The sequence below is a fragment of the Clytia hemisphaerica genome, unplaced genomic scaffold, assembly GCF_902728285.1.
Source record: "Clytia hemisphaerica strain Z4C2 unplaced genomic scaffold, Clytia hemisphaerica genome assembly, whole genome shotgun sequence".
Classification (NCBI taxonomy): Eukaryota; Metazoa; Cnidaria; class Hydrozoa; order Leptothecata; family Clytiidae; genus Clytia; species Clytia hemisphaerica.
In genome coordinates, this window is record NW_027103582.1 from 606,365 (window position 1) to 625,162 (window position 18,798).

General features: G+C 36.1%; 2 protein-coding genes across 2 annotated transcripts; one reads left to right on the forward strand and one right to left on the reverse strand.

Annotated features, from left to right (window-relative positions):
- Window positions 1-3,950: 3,950 nt before the first annotated feature.
- On the forward strand, window positions 3,951-4,421 carry LOC136801326 (nucleolar protein 58-like). The gene has a single exon (XM_067057970.1). It carries the CDS (start codon window positions 3,951-3,953, stop codon window positions 4,419-4,421), a length of 471 nt encoding a protein of 156 aa, XP_066914071.1.
- Window positions 4,422-6,441: 2,020 nt separating this feature from the next.
- On the reverse strand, window positions 6,442-13,872 carry LOC136801320 (uncharacterized). The gene is made up of 14 exons (XM_067057964.1): window positions 13,676-13,872; window positions 13,326-13,387; window positions 12,952-13,065; window positions 12,718-12,784; window positions 10,996-11,124; window positions 10,467-10,537; window positions 10,070-10,237; window positions 9,714-9,817; window positions 9,248-9,319; window positions 8,808-8,968; window positions 8,443-8,567; window positions 8,210-8,263; window positions 7,918-7,975; window positions 6,442-7,592 (listed from the first exon to the last, which is right to left on the reverse strand). The coding sequence occupies exons 1-14, from the start codon at window positions 13,809-13,811 to the stop codon at window positions 6,478-6,480; spliced, it is 2,436 nt and encodes an 811-aa protein (XP_066914065.1). The 5' UTR covers window positions 13,812-13,872; the 3' UTR covers window positions 6,442-6,477.
- Window positions 13,873-18,798: the final 4,926 nt, after the last annotated feature.

The following is an 18,798-nucleotide window of genomic DNA, read 5'->3' on the forward strand; positions in this document are numbered from 1 at the left end:
CGCGGGGCGGGCGGCTTATCTGATATTCCGATGGCGTATTGGCGGCCGCCCACGCTAAAGCTCTAAAGGAGCGGGCCAATATACCATCGGAGAGAAATAGTAGTCATCCATTGATGTGCCGACATAAGTTTAGCCCTCATTTTCGGGGCCGTGCTGAACGCTCAAAAATTGTTTTATTGAGATCTGGCGCCTCAAAAAGACCGTCAAATCACTGTCGTTAGTTACCACGTCATGAGTATGTCGGGAAAAATTACAAACAACATAGCTGATGTAAATTTCAAAAAATGTGTGCTGTTATGGTTGTTTTTGGTTTCTTTTGATGGATTTTTTGTAGTTTAACTGTACTTATCACTCCCTGAATATTAGTTTTAGTATCCAGTGTAATTTCTGTATGTGCACCAACCCAAAAAATGTGTTTCTACCACAGAAAAGTTGATAATCATAACTTTTTTTTTTGTTTGTTTTGATGGCTGATTTTTTCTGCACTTCTCAAATTTTATACCATTCAAAGACCAAAGAAACTAAAGCAGGTATGTTCCTATGGGCTTAGGCTTTTATCAGTAACTTTCATGTTGTTATCTATCTTAGACCGTCCTCCAAATATAACTGTTGTCCACCGGCCGACAACGGACAAACTGACTTCAGTGTTCCAGAACTGAAGTTTTTTGGATAAAATCTTTATTAAACTTCACAAAAGTGTTCATTGAGGGTTAGTATTCATTTTCTATAGCTTTAGTTTTTCTTTTAGTGTTATTTATAGATGATGATTATGACTTTTCTCTTCTTTCAGGCTTTTTTGTGTACAATGTTATTTCTATTTTGTTTTTGCTTCTGTGATCAGTTTAAAGAAGGAAAAATACTTATTTGAGTATTTCTACATGCCCTCCTTGTGAAAAGAATGATAATATTTTGCATGATTCCTTCTCCAAAAAGTTTTGTATTTGAATTTATTTCGTGAAACCTTTTGAAGTTTTTTCTGACCCAAATTTTGTCGGCCATGACACCTTCCCTGTCCAAATTGCACTCGGGCCCATTTTTCTAAAAAATTACGCGGTCAGGCGAAATTCCGTAATGTATTTCTTCCAGATGTTGAAAATTTTCCCGACCTTCAGAGCTTTAGCGTGTCGGAAGAAAATTTCTACATCGGGTGCCAGATAAGCGGGCGGCACGCATCTAAGCAATCTAAGCAGTGGTTCTTCGGTTTTAAATGTTTATTTTGCTGTTAAATGGAAAAAAATTAGTTTGAACGTTGACAGAAAAGATCTTCATCATCCCTTGACTTTTAACAGCAAGTATCAAGTATCAAATAAGGTCAATTAATGAGAGGTTTTTGCAAGTCGCGCGGGCGGGAGGGAGGAGTGCTCTTTTATAGTGAACGAAACTTACCTTGCAAAACAAAGTGGATATTCTATGATAAATAAAGAAGAAGTACGGAGGTAATCAAATTTGTCGGATTTGTCAAGAAATAAATCAAAACTGCCCAAGAACCAACAAGCCATCTTTGTACATTTTTGTTTTTGTTTTATTTTTATGTTTTGATGATTTCTCGACAGACAATTCGTGATTCGAATAAAAATGTTCGATCGTTCGACTAATATCGTTCGATTTTATTAAGGCACTATTTACACTAGAATAACTAGAAGGAAAAAAAAAAGAGCGATGCGCGGCGCCGCCGTGGATTATGTGGTGTGTTTGGGGCATTAAGGCTCTTACAACCCTGTCTCTATAGCGGCTTTATTAGAGGGATTTTTAGAGTGTCTCTTATTTTGCTAGCAACTTGCGAATTGAGGTGGAGTCTGGATCGCTTCGCAACCCTTATACAATACGGCTAGTCCTCTGCAATGACATTGATTAGAGTTAACCTGTCATCACTGACCTGTGACCTGTGACCTGTGACCTGTGACCTGCGTTTTACACTAACCGTACGCTACCCGGCTTACCATCTTGATTCAATAATATGAAAAAATCGGGGCGCGCGCCCTCTGCTCTCCTCTTCATCCAAAACCCGCCATTGTACACGGGCGGGGGAAGGTACTTTGGAGAAATGGGTATCGGGTATTCGGTTTTTCGGAAGCAGCCACCGGGGCAAAAAGGCGAAATAGCTGTTCCGATTTGCCAGCCAGGAGAATATTTCTAAAAAGTTGACATATTTAGCTTCTTCGGAACAGCTCCAAATTTCCAGCTGGAAAAATAAATGTTGTCTAGAAAATGTCCCACATTGCCAGGAACAGCTCTACTACAAAAGAACTTTTTGCTTTGTTCCTTAAAATAGCTGTTCCGACCCGGGGGGGGGGGTACTACACTTGTCGACCGACGGGGGTGCTCCGCTGAGGTTCGAAAAATGGACCCTACGTGGGACTCGAAATTTGCGAAAAAAGTGACCCTGAATGGGACTGAAATTCCAAAATTTTCTCAAATTTTCTACTTTTTCCCCAAATTTTCCAAAAAAAGGCACCCTACGAGGGACTGATTTTTCTATTTTGGTGTTTTTGCGACCCTACCTGGGACTCGTGGAGGTTGAAAAAGGTACCCTGACCAGCGGAGCATCCCCATAACCCATCTTGCCCTAGTACCCCCCCCCGGGTGTTCCGATTTGCAGGAGCAACTTTGTAATTCCACAGGAACAGCTCTCTATTTCCAGCTAGTAGGCTACAGGAACAGCTTCCAAGTTCTATATCAGTTGTGAAAATTACATGGAATCAACCCGGAACACATGTGAATTTCCAGCTGGAAAGCTGATATAGAACTTTCAGGATTTTTCCAGGGAACAGCTATGTATTTCCAGGAGAAAATTTTTTGAAAATTTCCCGGAACACCTAGGCCATTTCCAGCTGAGGGGGGTCTCCGGAACAGCTATTCCGTCTTTTGCGCCCTCGTTAGCTGCTTTCGGTTTACTTCGTTTGACATTGAGACACCCCTGGGGGGACTCAAGGTAAATGACCAACCATACGTACAGCTATTATATGTAATAAGATAAGGGTATGTTTTTAAAATTATTAAAGATAAAAAGTTTCTCTAAGTCTAAGGGTCACCTTTTGAGCAAAACCCAGTCTCTCTAAAGGTGGGTTTTCAGAGGTCCCGTCTACACCCTTCATTCGCCAACCTTAGTAACCCCCCCCTGGGAGTATCCATCATGTTGAAAATCGCCAAGCATCAATTGATTTTAGTGGACGCGTCAAGAAGCCTAGCGGATGGATTACTATTATCTGGTAACCATCAGATGTGGAAATTTTTTCCGACACGCTAAAGCTCAGAAGGTCGGGAAAATTTATAGTTTTTCGAGAGCTTTCGAATGGTATACTTGATAATGTCTGAAAATGAGTTTGAAATTTTCAAAATATTTTGCCCTTAGGGTTTTGCCCAAAAAAAGGATGTTCCACCAGTGGGATTTTAGGGGATTTTCTCCTGAGGCACAACCATCCTATAGAGAAGGCCTGGAGAAAGTTTCAGCTGGATCTTATTTTTTTTCCCTTAAATTATGCTAGACTGAAAACCCACTAAGTTTAAAGAGAAAAAAGTCTAATTAAAAATGGAGATTACAGCAAGAATGAAACTAGCTAAACTGGTTCTTGAAAAATCATCATTAAAAGTAGTCTTTTCAATCAAAATTGATCAAAGCCTCAGAGTATAAGAGCTTTTCATAAAAATAGGGGAGAAGGAATATTGGAAAATTCAAAACAAACCAATTGATAACTGTAACTGTCTGAGAGACACGTGACTCTATACTGGAATATTGTTAGAGTTATATAATCAGCGCACACGAAATAAAAACATGTTTGAGAGAAAACTCTGTTTGAGATTTTTTTTCATTCACAAAGTTAGATAGACGCATTTTTTGGAACTAGCAGTCGTGTTGTCTGAGGTTTAGCTGAGAGGTTTGAATGTTTTGATGAGGATTTCATAAAGAAGAAATTTTAGAAGAAAAAACACGAGAAGAATATAATTGCAAAATGGTTGAGTTGATTGAGAGCCCTGTAGAATCACCTGAAGCAGTTGAAGATCCAACTCAAGCATTAAAAGAACAATTGAAGCAAAAAGAAGTTGTACAAGCTGAAGTGGCGGAAGAAGAAAATGGCGGAGTTGAAGAAACAGAAAATGGGGTAGAAGAATCTAACGGTGAAGAAGCTGTTCCCGACGAAGAACCTAAGGAAGAAGAAGAAGAAGCAAAGGAAACAGCCTCCGTATCCGAAGAGACAGACACCAACGGGGCATCAGAGAAAGGCACCGACGTTGCAGAGCCAGTCGTTGAAGAGGAAAAGAAAGTGAAGAAAACAAAGAAGCGATCTTCGAGCAGTGAAGAGAAACGTGCTTCATTGGGAAAAAGAAGACGATCAAGCTCACGACTCGTAAATCAAGAAAATGGTAAAAAACTATCAAGTGAAATCTCAAGTGATAATTTGAATTTCGCTAAACGAATCTAGAGACGCGTATTTGGAGTGTATAAAAATGTATATAATGAGAAATCGGCTATTGATCATGTAGCAGAGAGACAGACGGACTACACATATCTCAAAAACAACTGTTTTCAAATCATATTGCTGTCAATGTGCTGATTTGTGTCTGTGAGCTGGGTTACGTATAGAAAAGTTTGAAAAACGTAACATTAATTTATAAATTTTTTAAATTTATATTAAAACAAAGCGTTGGGTGTCATAGAAATAGAAATATTTTAACAGACTGTAAATAGTGAAATATGACGCTTGCGTTTTTCAGAATTCACGTTTAAGTGATTTCTGAAGGACAAAAGACAGGCGTCTCTAAAGAAAGTTATCATTTAAGTGTAAAAAATATGCTTCCAGATTCAATTTCGTTTCCAAAAAAAAAGAGTTCGATGAAGGTACGGTGTCTTCCACCCATGAAATCAAGCTCTGTCACAGGTCCCAATATAGTGCTAAAAGAAAACCTTTAACCTTTCTCAGGCAAGAAAAAGTGAAGCCTTAGAATATATGCCGTATTTTTGACGACGGATTGAATTTAGCAGTTTCTTTGTTTCCCAGTAGTATATTTTTTGAAATCTAGCGGAAAACTTTACTTTCAATCCGGAATTTGTACAATAACGACACGGATCGCTCAAGGCGATGGCTTGAAATCCTATCTAGGAGATTCGCTTCTAGCCCTTCGGGCTTATACTTCATTGACAGGTCTTTCTTTTCGAAAGCTGATTAACAAAAAAATTGAGAAACTCTTATTAAGAGGGTGGTCAATGTTATTGATAAGGTTATAAAAAGAAGGGATGCAACAGACAAGCATTGTTCCCCATGACGATAATTTCACGAGGTTCTTTTTAAGACTTTGCTTGAGAATAAAGTTTCTAGGCTTAGTCAAATGTATTTTTGAAAGTCATATGGGGCTCAGTTTAAAAAAATCTCTATGACAGTGAATTGTTAGAATGATTCAAAAAATATAAGTTGGAAATTCAACGCTTAACTTGTTTTAATACTTGTTGAACCTTGAACCGTTTCTTGCCAAAAAATAATTTAAAATTTTTGACGAGATTAAATTTCAGAAAGGCTTTTGATTGATTGATAAGTTTCGCTTTCGAAAGAATTTTAAAAACATTTCGTGTAACTTATGTAACAGTAAGATGACCTAGAGCCGAATAAGATAATCCAAAAAGTAAAAGAAGTTATATAACCTTATGACATACCTCTCTTTTTTCGTTACGTGATTAGGTTACATGGTGTAAATAAAAATCTTAACAAGACCAAAATAAAGTATTGAATGTTGTTATGCTATGTACAGTTTAAAAATGTTAGTTACATCTTAAAATTCAACATGGTAAACGCATCTTAAATATTCTCACGCTAAATATAAACACTACCGAGTTTATGTATAGGAGGATATCGAGGGCGACGGTAAGTGAAATGGTACAAAACAAAGTCGATAGTTGATGCACGGCTCTATATCGCCTTTGCTCACCTAAACAGACGACGGTATTTTGGTGTTTTTACCGTCGTCGAGCAAAGTGGACGGTGATTTTGGAGACATGTCAACTTTGCTTTATACCGTTCCCCTCGATTTATCTCGAATACATAAACTTGCTACTATCTCATTACTGGGATATTCCATTTTATATATGTACAGGGGGTAGACGAACCTTTTTGCGCAAAAAAGTCTTGAAAATATGCGGAAACCCTCTGGAAAATGGTTAAATTTTCAAAAGCCCAGAACCGTGCCTCTTTCAGTTCTCTCAGTACTGGATGATGGTATTCATTACAATTCAAGGGCGTGTCTTATGATATTCACACTTCCTCGTTGGATCTTTGCAGTAGTGAAAGAATACTGCAGATATAATGGATAAAAGAAATTTCAAAACAATTTGAACACAAGAAACAAAGTACAAACCTTTTTATATCAGCTTGACTCGCATAAAGTTATAAAGCTTAAAAGTTAATATTCACTTGCCCAAAAAAAAATCTTAAAATATTATAAAGGCACAAATTTTATTTTCAGTTTATCCTGTGTGTAGAAATGTTTTCAGAAAAAAAAATTATTGACAGAGCATTCTTCAGTCATGTGGTCTAGCGAGCTACATTTGAAGCACATGTTGGGAGGTCTGGAACCGAACTCCGCTACAGGTTTCTGTGCAACTTGTTTTTGCTGTGAGTCTTTAGGCCGATAGACAGTCTGGAAACGACCTGAAGATTGTCCTTGATTAGAATTGGAGTTCGATTGGAAGTTCATTTTCTTAGAATTTTTGTTGAATACTTTCGTTTTGTCTTTCTTTTGATAAGGTGAACCATTCTTTTGTCTATGAAGTCGATTTTGTGTGTTATCTGACCCTCCACCATTTCTTTGTTGGTTATTATTCCTCCAGGTTTGTGGAGAATTCCTACTTAGGTTGTTCTCTTGTTGATTGTTTCTCCATGATGGCGGAGAGTTTCCATGGCGACCATTTTGTTGCACATCTCTACCACTCGGGTGTACTTTCGCTACTGGCTTATCATTTTTCGCATAATTGTAATTTGCGCCACCTACTCGAGGTTTTGAAGCAAGAAATTTGACCATACCACGCCCACGGCCGACAGAGATTTTAGGCAGTTCGTGGTCTATCAAAGGAACTTGAGACCCTTCTGGTTGGGTTTGTTCGGCATTAGTATTTGTATAGCCAGCGATTTCAGCATCCAGGTTGTTTTCATTGTCTTGCGAAGAAGTATCGAGATTCTCTTGCGAAGAGGTATCAAGATTCTCTTGCGAAGAAGTATCAAGATTCTCTTGCGAAGAAGTATCATCGATTTCAATCTCGACATCAGAGTTCGTTTCCTCGCTTGAATCGTCTTCTTGAACTCCATTCGTATACGAAGTCTCGTAACTTTTCGAGAATATAGTTTCACTTTGTGTCATATTGTTTGCGAATTTCGTAAAATCAAAGGATGTCGGGTCTGCAATTTCCAGAGATTTGTTATCAATCTGGTCTGTAGAATAAACACTTACTGGTGTAGAAGGTTCGCTTTTCTTTTCATCTGAGTTTCCGAATTTAGGGAAAGACATTGCCATTCTGTTAGAGACAGAGCTTCGAGGGCGGTCTGTGGGCGTTGTGGGTGATTGAAGTTCGTATGGATGCAAGGACTCTTTTTTCCACTCACTCCATCCTGTGGGGGGAAATCGACATAATAAGGACTTAAGATACTATTCCCGAAAACGAGCAGGAGGCTTAGAATGTCTAGTATGTTTGTCTGTTGTGTATGTCAAATGGTCAGATTCGGCTGAATTTCAGCACGCTTGTTCTTTGAACATCTTTCAAAAATTCTATTTTTTGGGGCATGGGACGAGCTTTTCATTACTTCTACAATCGAGCCTCCGAACTATCAAAAAGACATTTAATTTGAGCTCAGTGGAGAGAGCGTAAGTTCTATTAAGAAGGGTTTGACAAATAAATGGAACGAAATCTGTTGATGAACGTCTTTAATTACTGACCTTTTTTATCGATAGCTTTTTCTATATTCCGTTGAAGTAAAGTTGATATACCAGCTTCCTACACATAAGAGAAATTCAAACATCATTTAGACAAAAAACTTTTTTCGACTTGAAAATTTCATTTTGAACCATCAGATCCTACAGATATGATATGAGACGACGAACGTGAACTTCTTTAAACTTGGGAATCGTCTACCTTTGTATATTTTAACGAACGACTTTAGGAACATGAATGTGTTATGCTTTTACGCACGAGAAGAAGCTAGAAAATCAAAAATAAGCAATTACTTACCTTTAAGGAGGACAAGAGATGCTTCTGTTCTACTAATTCACCAATACGACTATCCTTTGAAAAAAAATGAACACTAAATTTCAAATGAAATGCGGTTGGCGATTCTTAAATTCATTTACCAATAGTTAAATCACCTAAACGAAAGAGGTCATAACAAGGAATAAAACTAGTTTTAAATTAAAGCAGTCAACAAAGATGGAGGAACAGAAACATTGAAGAATTATGGGGAATACCGTTAGATTATGATCGGTGAAATCTTGCAAGAGGTCATTCCAGTCATAAATGTTCAACAGATATGCGATCGTTCGGTAATCCGAACGTTCGGTTGGTTCTTCTTTTTCTCCATTCAATTCCACTTCTATAAATATCAAAACAGTAAATAGATGAAAGAGGTTTTTTTTATTTTGATGATCTAGTAAAGTTCTTCAATCGCTAAGAACCAATAAAATCAAACAAAAATTAAAAAGCAATTTGCAGGCGTTCCTCCTTATTCAAAATTCCCCTGGTTCTCAGACCTCTTCGTCCCTTCTTCTCCATAAAAGTCAATTAAAGATATTAGATTAGATAAAACATCTCGATGGCGAAACTGTCTAAATACCTTTGACATTCTCTTCTTCTTGGTCCACAATCAATATTTCTTCCTCAATTTCAATTTCGACCTCACTTTCTTCATCAGAACGCTGTTCATTGATGGGGGGTTGTGTATTGATGGTGCACTGAATGTCTATGTACGCGTCCAAGAATAACTCTTTCAATTCTCTACGAAAGTGCCGAATGATAACACTTTCATTTCTATACACACTATATCTTAATTGGTATTCACTATTATAACGTAGCAAATGGAGTCGACCAAAAACTTTCAAAATTTTCAACTCAATACAAGACAACATTTGAACAATAGAATAAGTAAAGCATTTGGAACAACATTCTCTAGCGGTATGCATATCATGAATACGTTTTCCTGAAGGCAAGAAAAAGATTGCAACACTTGTTTTACTGCTGTTGGACACAAACACAAATCACGAAGTAATTAATTACCGTGCAATTTGATCAGATAAGACACTTTCTTTGATAAACCACAGAAAGGACTCCATCTTTTCGGTTAACAAACTATGATAAAAATAAAATAAAAAAAAAAACACATTACTTTCATGACAACCTTAGGACTAAGACGAGTGTTTGTAACTTTTTTTTTCTCGTTAAATCGTAAAAAAAGGGAATGTTCAGTGAGGTTTAAAGAAATTGATTATTAATACAGTAACCTCTCACTTACAGTATTCGAATTTTTATCATTTTGAATCTTTCTATAATTCGAATTTGTTTCCAGTCCCCTCTTTTAAGGGAAACCTCTTAAAATACTTTTTATAATTCGAATCTCTCTGTAATTCAACCAAATAAGATTTCCAATTCCGAATTAGCGAGAGTTAACTGTACGCCTTGAAGATCGTGAACCGAAATACACAGGAAGTTCAACTATTATTGGAAGTATCCTGTGGAAGCCTACTAGTCACAATCCAGCATTCCAGTAGATATAGTTTTGATCAATTGGTGTGCTGCTTCTGCCTCCACCTTCTTTTCTGCCAATACATGACCAGTTATACTCGAACCCTAATGAAAAGAAGTTGGAGAAAATCAAGTTAATATATTATGCAGAATACTGCAGAATAAACCACTTAAAATAATATATTTTTATGTAAAATAAAAAACCCAAGGGCAAGGGGTCTCACAAAAATTGACAGAAATCAATGGGAAGTCTCTGAAATTAAAAAAAAAATCAAAGAAGGCTGGCACTGGCCTCCCAACAATGACCTCTGCAACATCAGGGGAAGGGTGTAAAATTTTATCATTTTGACAACTTACATTAACCAAATCATTGAGTGTCCACGTCTCAATGAAGCCTTCCACCATTTCTCGCACAGTGTCAAAAAACTTTCGACTCTTCTGGCGAGGCAGTATAAAGAGCTTCCCAAGAAATGTACAAAAGTTCTTCGCACTTTGTGAAAGTAAAATTTCAGGAGACGCAACAACCTAAAATAAAACATTATCATAATCATTCATCCAATTATTTATTGATCTAATTATCTTGGACAGTTAATGATGTTAGACATTACTTTGAAGGCTATTTTCTCGATATTAATTGATTTTGTTTCCACTACAAATGTAGCAACTTGGTGTCACTCCAACCTGGCGAACTTGCATTTAATCCAGTTGTAGAGTTGATAGATGTAATAAAGAAACAGATTAGCTTTTGACTCACTCTGATAACTTCTTTTCGTTTTTCATGCATGATATCAGCAAAATACTTGATGAATTCAACTTCTGAACACTCTAAAATAATTCGTATCAAAATGTTAACAATGTTTTGTAAACGAAATTTGGACTCTTCCTCCTGTCTATCAACCATTTCTGAAGACGTTCCACCGTGGGCATTGTTATTCAACCTAAGCCTTCTCAATTAATTAATTGGTGTATATCTAGTCGATATAATACCCCACCCCTTGTTTAAGGGGAAAATAATTTTGGAACAAAGATCAAAGTATAGAGGAGAGGAAAAATTGTGGTGACAAATTTAGGGAGCATTATAAAGCCCGATAGGGTAGAGAGGGAAACCTTTCTCAAGATTTTTTGAAATCTTAAATAGGCTTTGCTTTCAATCTAGCGGATGTCTAAAAGTCATGTGGATCACACGTTCAGGAAATTCCCCTGGTCTTTTGGGCTTTAAACTCAATGAGTAAGACCGTAAGAACACAATAGAAAAACTGAAATTTATTGGTTTTAAAAAATACCATGAATCATTTTGACAAAGCAAGGTGAATATTGGATGAACGTTTCCTCTGCAATGCTGTTTTGAATGATAACTTCAAGAATATCTTTTGTCTCGGAGACACCAGTGAATCGTGATGACAAAGGACGATCTAAAAGATATAGAAAGTGTATAGAATAAAAGCTAACCATGTCCAAAATTCACAAATTCGCTTCTTGGAATTCATTCCCATGCAAAATTAGCAACTCAATCATTAAGACAACGCTTGACAAAGTTAACTGCCCACCATTAGAAACGAAAGAAGCCAATGAAAATGAGACAGTTATTTGGTTAAAATTACCATACTTCGGTGATAAAAGTAAACAGATGACACACTCCCTCGAAAATAAATTGAAAAGATGCATTCGCCCTGACAAAAGATTACGCTTTAAAACGTCATTTTCTACGACCAAAGTTAATTTCTTTACAAACAACAAAGACAAAACCCCTGATGATTACAAAGCTAATGTGGTATATCGCTTTTGTTGTCCTGGTTGTTCCGCCGCGTATATTGGAAAAACTGAAAGGAATTTACAGAAACGCTATGTTGAACATGCAACAAGAAAGGATAGTGCCATTTTCGATCACCTAAGAGAATGCACCCAATTTTTAAAATTATCTAAGAACGATGTTGCTATTTGATATTGACAACGTTACTCGCGGGGATAAAAGATTGTATTACATCAATTTGGTCAAAGACAATACAAAAATTATCGACTCCGCAAACAATTGGAGTACTTTAATCGTAGAAATTTTAGCGAGGCTAATTTTAGCGTATATTAGCGAGTCAGGAAATTTTTTTTGGATTTATTTTAGCGAATCACGATTTCAAAAAATTTCGCGTGGATAAATTTTAGCGAACACTCACGTTACATTATTGACTGAGTTCGTTTTCTAGCATTTCTATGCACTGAAACCCTTCCTATTGATAAAAATGTATCAAGGCAATATAACCAGAAATTTAGCGCGGATAAATTTTAGCGATCTGTCGATTCGGTGTGTTTTAGCGAGATTTATTTTAGCGAAAATAGGGAAAACTCGCTAAAACGCTAAAATTAGTCTCGCTAAAATTTATACGATTAAATTATTTTGCTCAACAAAGAGGCTTTATATATTAAAAGACATACACCAATTTTGAATAGTGGCCTGAAAGCCTCAAGAGAGTTATATTTGTTTTCATAGCCCTGTTTTCTTTGTTTAGTTTTTCTCGAGAATAGTTTCTTTTCATCATTAGTCACTTGGGATCAATTATACTTAGCTAATCTTACATTTTAATTGCCTTTTTATTGATAACATTTTTTACGATTTTTTACCATGACTTTTATAAATAGTAGCTTTTATTCTTTGTACTTACATTTTGCCTGGTGAATGATGTATTAGATAGAATACGAAATATAGCATATTTTACTTGAGATCACTTCATCTATTACTTCAAGATTTTTGATGTCAGAATGAATCTTTTCGGACTTTCTTTTGTTTTATGGTTTTTAAAATTATCGGCTGGTTATGGATTCTAAAAGCTAACCCTCACCTGCAGATTCTCTCAGGAAATGGTATATGGTAGGGGAAGAGGATAACAACAGGTTCGCTTTCTAATCTAAGGATGTCTATTGATGCAGGTGCTGAGCCACAAGACAAACTTTGTAAAACTATTGGTCCATTATCAGTTCAAAATGCTTTCGTCTTGAAAATTCTCATTACCTACCATTGATCATTGTTTTGATTGATTCATAAACATCGCCAAGATTCTCTTCAGTGACATTCTTTAAAGTCTTGGATGAAAAAAGAACAATGTTTAGTGAGTTGTTTTTCTGCATTACTCAGATAGAACATGGTTTATAGGTGCTGGTGAATTTTCCACGTCTTATATATAAGGTAATCTTTGCCATAATAAGTTCCACAATGAACAACTGGCTTTGAAGAACTAATAAGATAATACCTGTTTGATTTTCCTTGCAAATTTGTAGACCTGCCAATCGATATCTTCTTGTGACATTGTCATGTTCTTTATCTTGTCTTGGACATCCTTCAAGTTTTGACTTGAAACTTCAACCTTAAAGTAATCATTAAATTTATAGCTTCTTCCTATTATGGTTACAAAAACATTGGGTTGAGAACAGTCAGTGTTTGATTCTTACAATTTAGCCCCTTAGTTTAAAATCTTTTAAAAGACTCAAAGACAGATTTAAATTGTTTGTATTTTTGACTTTACAGAATTTTTATTTACAAAAGCAATAGAATGCAAGATCATATTTTGAAACAGATTTTGATCTTTCGAGGTAAATGCTATATATTACATAAGAGTTGTGTTACCTTTGGATTTTCTTTCTGTTGGTTATTCTTTTTCATTTGCACATCTTCAACTTTCTTTGGCTCTGTAAAAGTTAAGAGGGGAATCAGCCCCACCCAAGACAATCCAAGATTTTACATCAATCTAAAACTAGTCAATGCTAGTAAAGTGTCTTGCTTGAAGGAAAGGTTGCTGGTTGACCAAAATGGAAACCCGACCCTTCCCAAGAACTTCTATTTTGGGTGTGGTTCACACAAAAAAGGTTCGTTCCCCTGGTTTGGCCTTATATGTCAAACATGCTGATTTTTTTTTAAATTTTAATCCAACATTTTTAAAAAGCAAAGCACATTCCGAAAAAAAAAACGAATAATACCTTGCACTTCTGTTGTAATGCTTGTCTGATCAGCTTTAACAAATTGACTTGGGGTCATTAAATTTTGACCAATAGGAGCAGGAGCAGTGTTGGAAATCTTTGATAGAAGAAATCCCCTTCCTCTACCAATAGACATTGTTTTTTTCTTTTGTATGTATCTAAAGGTTTTAAAATTTCTTGATATTTTTCTTATCAAAAACACTACAAAGTAAATTGAGCATAAATTAGCACAAAATACTTGACAGGATATACATATGAAAAAACATTTTAAAAAGTTAGAACATTTAAAAATTAGATACAGTTGAACCTCCAATTAGCATACGTCATCGGGGAAAGGGTTCGTGTCCGCTAATTAGAAGTGCCACCTTTTAGAAACTTTTAATTCTGTGCAATAATTTTGGTATAAGGTACTTGAGTATGTAAAATGTTGGTCTGAAGTGCTTTACTAAGACATGGAAGGACAAGAGAATGCTTATTCAAATGCAACAATTTAGTTTTTATGAATCATAGTAGTCTTGAGGTCTCTGTTTGTAACTTGTAATCATTTTTATGAGCTAAGCAAATTCACTGACAAGATAAAGGGAGTGCTCCAAACGTATCTGGAGTCAAGCTGGACAAAGTTAAAAGAATTTAGAATTTGTTATTCAGAAATGGGCTTTTCCAGAAAAAAAATTGAATATATGGGATGAAGGATATAACAGACAGCAGACTGGACAGCAGATCCAACTCCCCGGACAAGCATCAGCTGACCCCTGGACATTCAAAATTACCTCAAAACAGAGCAAGTTGACCCCCCCCAGAATAAGGCAAATTTTGTAGATTTTTCACTACCCCCCGGACACTATATCCTCCACCCCACATGTACGAACATTTTCTGCAAGAGCCCAATTTGTGAAAAAAGGTCAAAGACTTTGAGAATTTTAAGATCAGAAAAAAGTGGAGAAGAAGGCATTGAAAGTTGGAGAAAGTTGTTGAAAGTCATGAGACGTAAGGCTTTCTTATGAAGAATAACAAGCAACATGCTGAATGGACCTACCTGATGATGAAAGTTAGATAGCAATGCGAAAAGAAATATGAAAAAAATCAGTCAGAAAATATAGCGTTTAGCGAAAATACACAACGCAATAAATTCATCATTGATTGTTGATGGGGGGGGAGAGGGGTATCAGGGTTTTCAGTAAATTTTCGGAAGGTAGGAGACTGAAGGTCTGAGGTTGGCTACTATTTTAGTGATACAGCTATGTGAGAGTCACCTGAGGGCCCACCATGGTTGGGCCCGAAGGGCAAGAAAATTTTGAAATCAGGCGGTTTTAATTACTGAAAAAGCGTTTTTTAGCAATAAAACTATAGCACATTATATATATAAAAACATATCTTGTTTGAGTTTTTATTAAAAGTACATCATTGAAAAAAAACCCTTATTATCAAGTTAAGTGCTTATAAAATGAATATGCTAGCAGACGTTAGGCATGTTTAAAAGTAAACAAAGAGAGTGAATGAGAAAATATTACACTACTGTAAAAGATAGCAATATACTTCAAGTGATGTTTTAAGCTTCTGCACTTCAAAGTTTGTTATAATCATGATTCTTTTAAATATAAGAAGCCTGTGATTTTACTTGAAGAAACACTCAAGAGAATGATATAAATGAAGTCTTTCATTAACAAGAAGATATGATCACAAAAAATAAATTTTCAGAAACAAAATCATACATCAAGGATGTCTAGAAAAGACTTTATGGCCGGCGACTTTGAACCCATATTGAGCTTTGAGGTCGGCGAAAATCGCCGGTCGCCGGCCTCAAACAAACCCCCTGGGGTATGATAGAGGGGAGGGTTGTAGGGAAATGATAAATAGGAAGTTGTGGTTGCAAAAATCAGTTTTATTGACAATTGAATCATGCTTGATGGTGAGCATTGTTATCAATAATGTTTTTTTGTGAAAAACATAGAAATATAAGGAAAAAATCCAATGAAAATCTGCAAAAACGGCGATTTCCGGCCTTTTCAATTGGAAAAAAACTATTCTCAAAAATCAAACTCGGCTATGTTTTGAGCATTGCGGGTACGCATCTTTCTGCAAAAAATCAGAAAAAACTAAAAATGAAAATTCGAGAAAATGTCAAAAAACCGGTTTTCCGGCATATTTCCGGCATTTTCGGATGGAAAAAAATGTTTTTCGCAAATCAGGCTCCGTCACATTTTAGGTATTGTCATATTGCATCAGTGTGCAAAATTTCATAAAAAAATATAAAGTACAGCTCGAGAAATTCAAGAAATACTGTCTTTCCGGCGAAAATAGGTTGTTCCGGCGACTTTTAAAATAGTTCCGGCTTCAAAAATCAATTTTATTGAAAATTGAAACATGCTTGATGGTGGGCATTGCTATTAATAATGTTTTTGAATGAAAAAACAACCAATTGTAAGGAAAAAGTCCAATGAAAATCTAGAAAAACGGTGATTTCCGGCATATTTCAGGCATTTTCCGCTGGAAAAAATTTTTTCTCAAAAATCTGACTCGGCCATGTTTTGGGCATTGTTATACGCATCTTTGAGCAAAAAACCAGAAAAAACTAATGATGAAATCTCGATAAAATGCCGAAAAACCAGTTTTTCCGGCATATTTCCGCCATTTTCGACCGGAAAATTTTTTTTTTCGAAAATCGGGCTCCGTCACATTTTGGGCATTGCCATTTTGCATCATTGTGCAAAAAATTAGAAAAAACTAATGAGCCGATCCCGAGAAAAGCTGGCAACAGACGAACGAACGAACGGACGGACAAGGGTTGATTTAAAGGACTACCTTAGGTAGGTCCAAAAATGGGCTTGGATGTGGTGTTATCTGGCAAGTTTAGCTGATAATGAAGTGGTACTGGTATGGGCTTTCCAGTTGAGATGCGAGTCAATCAAAACACTGAGTAATATTTGAGCTTTGAAAAATTTTCTTACCTCCGATTTTAAGGAAAGGAATAAAAGGAAGATTTTTACGAAAATCTCTGAAGATTAAGGATTCAGTCTTCCCAGCATTTAAGGATATCTTGTTGGCTTCGAGCCATGTTTGGAGTGATCTCAAATCAAGATTGACTCTCGTGCAAATGAAAAGAAGATCATCATTAAAATATTAGAGGTGTGTATTGCTATCATCAGCAAAATGAAAAATTTCACTTGAGAAAATGGCATTGTGAAGACTATTAATGTAAATAAAAAACAAGCAACATGCTGAATGGACCTACCTAATGATTAACATCAGATGAAAATAAGGAAAAAGTGACAATAATTGTACAAAAATTCAGAATGGAAAAATAAAGCTTGTGTGTTGAATAATGTATAATGGGAAAAAGGAATTTCCCCAAATACGAAAATCACTTAAACCATTCAGGCCCAAACAACCTTTTAAGCTTTTTTTGGCCCAAATTTGCCCAAAATAATTTTCCTTAAAAATCTGGCTCCGTCACATTTTGGGCATTGCCATTTTGCATCATTGTGCAAAAAATCAGAAAAAAATTATGAGTCAACATTGAGAAAAGCTATATTTTCTTATTTGGTTAAAGGGAATTTCCCCAAAATACGAAAATCCGTTTTTTAAGGCGAAAAAGAATTTTCCGGGAAAAACCACTTCAGCCATTCTTTAGAAAATCTTGCCCTCCATCTTTGTACAAAAAATCAGAAAAAAGTAATGACAGGATTTTGCACAAAGTCCAAAAAACCCTATTTTTAGGCAGTTTTTGGCCCAAATTTGCCCAAAATATTTTTTTTCGAAAATCAGGCTCCGACACATTTTAGGCATTGCCATTTTGCATCATTGTGCAAAAAATCAGAAAAAAATAATGAGTCAACATTGTTAAAAGCTATATTTTCTTATTTGGTTAAAGGGAATTTCCCCCAAAATACGAAAATCCGTTTTTTAAGGCGAATAAGAATTTTCCGGGAAAAACCACTTCAGCCATTCTTTAGAGAATCTTGCCCTCCATCTTTGTACAAAAAATCAGAAAAAAGTAATGACAGGATTTTGCACAAAGTCCAGAAAACCCTATTTTTAGGTAGTTTTTGGCCCAAATTTGCCCAAATAAATTTTTTCTCAAAAATCGGGCTCCGTCACGTTCTGGGCATTGCCATTTTGCATCATTGTGCAAAAAATCAGAAAAAACTAATGAGCCAATCCTGAGAAAAGCTGGTAACAGACGGACGAACGAACGAACGGACGAACGGACATGGGTTAATTTATAGAACCTCCACCGGGGCAACCCGGAGGTAGGTCCAATAAGAGAGGTCCAGGAACAGAGCCTTGTGGAACCCCATGAGGGATTACTTTGATAGAAGATTCATTAGATGAGATAGAAACAAACTGAGATTGGTTTGATAAATACGATCTGAACCAGTCGTTAGCCTTTTCTCTAACCCCATAGTGATTTAATTTTGAAACAAGGTACATGCTGAATGAACCTACCTGAAGATTGATGTAAAAGACAATTGAAAAATGACAAAAATAGTATGAAAATGCAGAATAATACAAGAACAACTCGAGAAATTCAAGAAATCCGGCGATTCTCGGCTGTTCTGGCAATTTTTAGAAAATTCCTGTACCAAAATCAGTTTCATTGAAAATTGAACCATGCTTAATCGTGAATATTCCTATAAATAATGATTTTGTTTGAAAAAAAACAAAGACATAAAACGAAAAAATCCAATGAAAATCTGCAAAAACGGAACACATTTTGGGCATTGCTATTTTGCATCATTGTGCTAAAAATCAGAAAAAACTAATGAGCCAATCCTGAGAAAAGCTGGTAAGACGGACGGACGGACGGACGAACGGAAGGACGGACGAACGAAAGGACCGATGGACGGACGGAAATTCGGTTAATTTATAGGACCTCCGAGGTAGGTCCAATAAGTATTGAATGATCAACAGTAACCAAGGGCTTTTGTAGGTCTACAAAGACACCACAAGCAAAGTTAAGAGATTTATGTATGTGTTCAACAATATTGAGTAAAGTATGGATGGTTTATGAGACCTGCGAAAACCAAATTGATACTCAAAAAATAGAAATGAGAATCTAAAAAGGTAATTAGCCAGGAGTACATTAGTTTCTCAAGAATTTTCTTAATGTTGGAAAGCAAAGA

What these genes read in the sequence shown, in the direction of transcription:
- LOC136801326 (XM_067057970.1), top strand. Translation starts at nt 3,951, where the DNA reads ATGGTTGAGTTGATTGAGAGCCCTGTAGAATCACCTGAAGCAGTTGAA.
- LOC136801320 (XM_067057964.1), bottom strand. Translation starts at nt 13,811, where the DNA reads ATGTCTATTGGTAGAGGAAGGGGATTTCTTCTATCAAAGATTTCCAAC. An exon ending in AACAGAAAGAAAATCCAAAG is followed by an intron (nt 13,066 to 13,325) that starts GTAACACAACTC and finishes GATTACTTTAAG; the next exon opens with GTTGAAGTTTCAAGTCAAAA. An exon ending in GGAATGCTGGATTGTGACTA is followed by an intron (nt 9,320 to 9,713) that starts GTAGGCTTCCAC and finishes TTTTTATCATAG; the next exon opens with TTTGTTAACCGAAAAGATGG.